Here is a 6,927-nt window from a genome sequence, read left to right on the forward strand (position 1 = left end):
AATGTCACTTCATCCCTTCACGGTATTTGAGCCTAAAATAACATAATGAAAGGGTCATAAATTCCCAAGGGTGCAATGTAGCTCCACAAAACTCAGCATGCCACAGCATCTTGTGGGCTACTTCAGGTATGCCAGGTTAGGGGCTTCCAGGTGCCACAGTTATCTAACTAGTCCCAGAAACACATGGCGGGTGTTTCAATGTGTTGTGTGACTCTATACTAGCTACTGGATCATGCTGAAAGTCCAGGGCTGAGAACAGAGCACATTTTTTCCAATCCAATTCTTTCTCAGCAACGGACAAAAAGGCCTAGAGACACCAGGTCGCTTGAGGCAGGAAGACAGGGTCTCCCTCTGATGCCATCTGTCGATGGCCATCGGGGGCCAGCCTCTACCGGGGTTCGAACCCGCGTTCGGGGTGCTTCCTGACATCCTACAGAAAATCTGACCCCAGTATTGAACTTCTGGCCTAGGAGAACCCTGTGACCTATCTAAAAACTGTGTTGCTAGGGATTTAGGGATTTCTATTTATTTTTTGGAATTCCTGACACTAACCAAAGGAAATGCATTTTATTGTGCAAATTATGAATTGTGCACCCTGTTTCATCAGTGTACTCTGTGTATTTGAGACCTAGTCCAATTGTGCCAGATTTGGGGCCTTCTGGAGACACGGTTCTGTGAAGGGCCCCCAAAATGTCACTCGATCCCTTCAAAGGTATTTGGGCCTAAAATAACTTAACCAAAGAGTTGTAAAATGCCAACGGTGCGACAAAGTTCCCCCAACCTCAGCAGGCCGCGTCACCTTGTGGCCTATTTCACGTGTGTTGTTTGGTGGCTCCAGGTGCCACAGTTCTGTGAAGGACCCCTAAAATGTCACTCGGCCTAGTTCACTTAGGGCCCCTTCAAGGTATTTGAGCTTAAAATAACATAATGAAAGGGTCATAAAATTCCAAGGGCGAGACCTAGCTCCACCAAACTCGGCAGCCCGCATCATCCAATGGCCTAGTCCATGTTTGCCAAGTTTGGAGCCTCCAGGAGCCACGGTTCTGTGAAGAATCCACAAAATGTCACTCGATCCCTTCATTTGGGCCTAAAATAATGTGAATTAAAGGGTCATAAAATGCCAACAGTGCAACGTAGCTCCACCAAACGTGGCATGCCATGTCATCTCATAGCCTAGTTCACAGATGCCAGGTTTGGGGCCTCCAGGTGCCACAATAATCTAACTGGTCCCAGAACAACTTGTCAGGTGTTTCAATGTGCTGTGTGGCTCTGTACTAGCTACTGCTTCAAGTCCAGGGCTGAGAAAGGCTACATCTTATGTAAAATCAGGTTGCTTGCGGCAGGAAGCCTGGGTCTCCTGCTGATGCTGTCTGTTGGTGCCGGTTGGGGGCCAGCCTCCGGCGGGTCAAACTCGTGTCAAACTCGTGCTTCCCGGCGTCCTGCATAAAATCTGACCACAGAATTGAGTCCCTCGCCTCAAAGAACTTGCCTGAAAACTTTCAGTGGTGAGCTTCTGGTTTGACTCCAAAATACCCAAATTTTAGAGATTAATATTTTAAATGTACAAAGTTATCCCTAGGGTTTAGTCTTATTATAAATAATTCCCTTATATAACTGTGTAATAATTTATATATTTCTGTAAAGCAGCTTTGTGAAAATGACCATTGTTAAAATCGCTATACAAATAAAATTTAATTGAATTTAATATTTCTCTCTGGGAATGTCATAATTCTAAATAGTTTTTAAGATATCACTCCATAACGCCAGCCAGAGTAAAGACTTTGAAAGCCACCAGAATTAATTAACTCCTAATTCCCTTACGAACATCTTGGTGCATCTTTGACTGTGCAGGATGAAGTATATTTGCACATATACTTGCAATATAATACAATTACTAAGGACTAAGTCCTGTCTCTGTGTAATATTAATAATTATTAATTATTAATATTGATCACATTTGATACACACTACCCATACTACTACATCGTGTGTAAAATCTGACCCCAGAATTGAGGTCCTCATGTCAGAGAACTTGACTGAAAATCTTTGATGGTGAGCTTCCAGTTTGAACCCACTACCTGATTTTTAGAGATTAAATGTTAAATAGTTTAATTGTATAAATTTATCCCTGATGAGCAAGCCAGAGGAGACTGTGGCAATGAAAGACTCCCAGAGAACTTGAGAAGAACTGACTCGAAAGGCAAGCCATCCTCATCTAGGTGACACCAGATAATGCAATTATAAATAAATCCCTTTTATAACAGTGCACTATATGGTCATAAAGTGCAAAAATGTATATATTTCTGTAAAGCTGCTTTGTGTCCATTGTTAAAAGCGCTATATACAAATAAAATTGAATAATTCTAATTAGGTTTAAGATATCACTCCATGCTGCAATGAGCCAATTTGCAGTTTTAATTGTAATTCTGGTGGCTTCCACAGTATTTAGTGTGCCTGGAATGAGTAGGTAAGGGGATTAGGTGTAAGTACCAAGTTTGTGAACTTTGCTTCCAATTATAGCTTCTTGCTCTTATTGGCTGGTCAATGATAAATGCTAATTTTAGGGAGCGCGTTAATTGGTGCAAACTCCCGCTCTGCTCTGCTTTGCTCCACTCTCCTAATTAGCTCCGTTTTCCCTGCAGGCTGAAGGTAGGCTCCAGGTTATTGCTTTTAGTTTCCAAAAATCTGATATTTACCACTAATCATTCCACAAAATGTATATCAATCCCTAATCCAATCCATCTAGATTTATGCAGTCGTTTTCATTTCTCTTTTCATTATGCGCGATTATTGGAACATAATTTTGAGGCCTTAACTTTGCTGTTACAGTATTTAATGGCGTCACCACCCGAACCGGATAGCACCACTGATCATTTCAATTCTGTAAGTAAAAATAATTCATACACACAGTCTCTCTCTCACACACACACACACACACACACGCACGCGCGCACTAAAGGAATCGCTGTTTTTTTATTTGTTTAGGTGTCTTTAGTCTCTCACGCACACGCGCGCGCACACACGCGCACACACCCTAATTAAATGAATCGTTCTCTTTAATTTGTTTAGGTAACTTCAGACAGTGAAACAGGAACTGTTGCCTTTACAGAAGAGCCAGAGGAACCATTGCTTGTGAGTTAAAATAGTATCTAATATATAATAACTGTAACACACACACACACACTGATTAAAGGAATAATTGTTTTTGATTTGTTTAGGTGTCTGTAGACCGTGCCACACACACTGTTGTATTTAAACAAGAGCCAGAGGAACCATTGTCTGTGAGTAACCTTATATATATATATATATATATATATATACTTATGCATTATATAAGTTCTGAAAAAACTGGACAGTTTCCAGAAAAATATCATTCTTTATATGAAGACAGTAATTCCACCAATGATTAATGTAGGGAATACTGTTTTTATTGTGGAAAGGCAATTCAAATTTTTTTTTTTGAAAATCACACATACTAAGAAAATATTTTGAATGATTAAGGTTGATACAGACTCATCAGGCTCAGAGTTTGAGGGGCTCCCACGATACGCTCCACGCCCTGTAAGTAAAACTACAGTGGAACTGATCAATTCTTGCACATGTACATGCTAATAAGTATATTCTGCATAGGGCCAACGCAGGAGACTCTTTTATTCAAGAGAGTTTGATTCCCTGTTGAGACACCACTTTCAAAGAGATTTGAAAGAAAAATTCATAACATACAGGCGAGTAAGTTGAGTTCCTTATGACTGCATCCTTGTGGTCGTAACAAATATTACTGTATGCTTGCAGTCCTAAACTTTAGTTATTGGCTTCTACACATTTCTTTTTGTTTCAGTTAATACACGTTCTGAAAAAAACCCCAGAGCTAGTGGAGGAGGCCAGACGTCTCCATCTGACAACAGAGAATATAAGAAGTCGGCTGAGGAAGCTGGCTTTCCGTTACGAAGAAGTTATTCGTAAGGATGCCTGGGTTTGAGGTTTAAGTTTTCCAACATTTTGATGTTATAAATAAAGGTTTCTGTGTTTAGCATTTTGTACAGGTTTTGGGGGAAAATAATTAGTCCACACTGTTTTCACAGAATATGTATCGGACCTCCACCTCCAGTTTGCAAAGAAAGCCAAAAAAAAGTGCACCGTGCCCTCTCTGTGGCGTCTCATTCCGAAATGTCCGCCAACATCTTATAAAGCTCCATAAAGTACTCAACAAAATGGAGCTCAGGATCTTGCTGCAGTACACATCTGGCACGTAAGTTGTCTTCTTATAAAATCAGACCTGAATCCTCAACATTTTCAAATGGTATAGGTTAACATAACTGCAAATAATAATAAATGTCTTTTTGTCTGTGATTTTAAGGTATAATGGCCTCAATGATTGCCCTATCTGCAAAAGGTCTAACTTTGTGCGTTTAGATAAACACATGAAACTATGCCATTCAGATATGACAGTAAGTATTGTCATTTATAACTTAAGTGCACTAATGCTCTGGGATGATGAGTTCATTGTTTTGAACAATGCACACTTTTTTTTTTTTTTTTTTTAATTTTTATACCTTTTATTAATGTTGGTTGTGTGTCTGAATATCAGTGACTGATTTAATATCATTCTGGTACAAAATCTGAGGGGAGCTTGTTTCCAATTGTGAAAGGTCAGCTTTCATTATGGTTGTTTTATTCTTCGCTTCAGGAAGTGCAGCAGAAGGAACTTCTTACGAAAGCTAAAAAACAGACAAATCTTTTGGATCTGAAAACATTACGGGCCAAAAATCCATCCCCTCCCTTGGTTAGTACCCTCGATGTGGAGATGTTGGCCGAGTCAGATGATGAAACAAGCTCCCCTCAGCAATCGATTATGGCACAGAAGGACGTCATTACACACCAGGTTGCTCCCCACCAAGGACCAGAGGAAGGAGACACCAGAGAGAGGGAGGACACTGCTCCAACCACACAACCAAACTGCAAGGGCTGCAAGGTACAGAAAGCAGTTGTCAAACAACTGAAAGAAGAGATAAACACATTAAAAAATAAAAACCCATTCCCCCTGCGGAGAAAATATGAGAGAAGGAATACTGTACAGACAGAACTTCCAGTTTTTGGTAAGTTTGTCATGGACTCCCTCTGTCTCTCTTGTTCACCTTGTGATGTCAAGCTTATAATCGCGTGAATTTTCTTTCGGTGCAGAAAAAGTCCTTCAGACCTGGCTTAATCATATTGAAGGCGTCACGTATCGCCAGAACGAGAACGCACGCCAGAGAGTCACACGTGTGCGATCCTGGTTGGCTTACATGAGTGATGGAGGGGTGCCAACCATGGATTTTGCTTTCTTATCAGACCCCAGCAAGCTTATAAAGTAAGTATAGATTTCACAGGTCAACATTTTAGAATAATTAAGAATTAATGTGCCTTTCTCACTTTCCTTACAGCTGGGCGCACTCTTTGAGGAATTTTGCTGTAACAACACAAAGAATATACATAAGCGATGTGAGGTCTTTCCTGAAATTTCTCCTTGAAGCACGACTGGACACTGTGAGAGCCTCTAAAAAGAAATTGAAGGGGGCAATTTTCAGCCTAGACAGGCTTCGGAGGAAACTAACGAGCAGGCTTGTTGTACACAAACAAGCTGTTAAGGCCAAAAAATCAAGTAATTGCTTTTTGTGTTTCTTCACTTTTTTATATTTCATGGTATGTCACTTGTAATGTAGAATGCTTTTTCATGATGTTTTAATTACATTTCAGAAAACATTCTGGATGCAGTACACATACAGACCTTCCTGGAAAAGGCTAGACGAGCAATACCGAATGCTTTAGGTAAGGACACATTGGTTATGAAAACATTGCCTCTTTTAGGAGTCCCTGTACATTCATACCCTTTGTTTCATCTTCCAGTCACTCTGGAGCAAAATCCCCTGCCACAAAACCTTTACCACCTATTTGGCCTGTTGTCAGGGTTCATAATTTGCCTGACAGGGCACCGTAGGGGAGTCTTGTTGGGAATGGAGGCAGAAGAAGGTCCACGCTGCACCTAAAGACAAAAATGGACGTCGAGTTGTTATGGTAAGCTTTCACCTTTTACTGAATTGTCTGTTTTCCTACATATAACTTTTATGGGTCTAAAAAGGTAATATTAGTGTGAGATGAAAACATCGGTGTTCATTCCAAAGTATAAAAAAGAAACAGTACTTAAAGTAAATTTAGGGAGTAACATTTTTCATTTGGAATTGCATTTCCAAAATATAAATAGTATCCCCTAAACTGAGGAATTGATGGAATTATTCCTTTTTAAATGGTCATCTTGCTTGCCAATGGCACACGTAGAGAATATCTTTTGGAAACTTTCCAGCTTTTTGGGAATGTTAATGTAGGTATTATTTATAATTTGTCCCTTGCTTTGTGTCATGTCTTTCTTTTCACAGGTGGCAAAACACAAAACATCCTCAAAATATGGCCATGCCCTTGTCCCTTTGGAAAAGGAGGAATATGTCTGGTTTGCCAGGTTTTTATATCATAGGCACAAATATCCCATGGGCGAGTCCAAATTGTTTTTTGCAAACACAAATGGGGGTCCATTCTCCCGCTTAGCAGGCACTTTCCAGGAGTGCTGGAAGGAGTTTGGGCTGCCAGGAAAACCAACATTTGGCCTCATACGAACAAGCATCAGCACCTATGTAAGACTTGTTTCATTTAAAAATTGGACGTTATATTATCATTTTAATTTTGAGTACTAATTTGTTACCTCTCTGTATTGTGCACATGATGCGTTTCAGGTTGGCCGTGAACTGGATTACAAGCAGAAGGAGCAGGTACGGCGACTCATGTGTCACAGCACAGCAGTTGCTGAGGTGTTTTATGAAGCCAACCAAAACCTGACAGATGCTTTCAAGTCCCGCCGGGCCACGGCAACAGCTGTCCAGAAGCAGACCAACAATC

The 6,927-nt window shown here is 40.5% G+C and overlaps 1 protein-coding gene across 4 annotated transcripts; it reads left to right on the forward strand.

The window, feature by feature from the left end:
• The first annotated feature begins 2,269 nt into the window (after positions 1 to 2,269).
• On the forward strand, positions 2,270 to 6,927 carry LOC117596743 (uncharacterized). 4 transcript variants are annotated; one of them, XM_053227150.1, is made up of 16 exons: positions 2,270 to 2,649; positions 2,830 to 2,883; positions 3,070 to 3,132; positions 3,219 to 3,281; positions 3,502 to 3,561; positions 3,631 to 3,729; positions 3,839 to 3,980; positions 4,083 to 4,249; positions 4,358 to 4,448; positions 4,688 to 5,096; positions 5,182 to 5,350; positions 5,424 to 5,641; positions 5,737 to 5,808; positions 5,887 to 6,054; positions 6,414 to 6,665; positions 6,765 to 6,927. In XM_053227150.1, the coding sequence occupies exons 7-14, from the start codon at positions 3,966 to 3,968 to the stop codon at positions 6,024 to 6,026; spliced, it is 1,281 nt and encodes a 426-aa protein (XP_053083125.1). In that variant the 5' UTR covers positions 2,270 to 2,649; positions 2,830 to 2,883; positions 3,070 to 3,132; positions 3,219 to 3,281; positions 3,502 to 3,561; positions 3,631 to 3,729; positions 3,839 to 3,965; the 3' UTR covers positions 6,027 to 6,054; positions 6,414 to 6,665; positions 6,765 to 6,927. The 4 variants fall into 4 exon arrangements, with proteins under 4 accessions (XP_053083125.1, XP_053083131.1, XP_053083133.1 ...); XM_053227156.1 differs by having other exon boundaries at positions 6,792 to 6,927; XM_053227158.1 differs by having other exon boundaries at positions 3,839 to 3,959.

Source organism: Pangasianodon hypophthalmus, chromosome 2 (genome assembly GCF_027358585.1).
Source record: "Pangasianodon hypophthalmus isolate fPanHyp1 chromosome 2, fPanHyp1.pri, whole genome shotgun sequence".
Taxonomy (NCBI): Eukaryota; Metazoa; Chordata; class Actinopteri; order Siluriformes; family Pangasiidae; genus Pangasianodon; species Pangasianodon hypophthalmus.

Coding starts and splice junctions, on each gene's coding strand:
- LOC117596743 (XM_053227150.1), top strand. Junction 5,351..5,423: donor GACCCCAGCAAGCTTATAAA/GTAAGTATAGAT, acceptor CTTTCCTTACAG/CTGGGCGCACTCTTTGAGGA. Junction 5,809..5,886: donor AGCAATACCGAATGCTTTAG/GTAAGGACACAT, acceptor TTCATCTTCCAG/TCACTCTGGAGCAAAATCCC.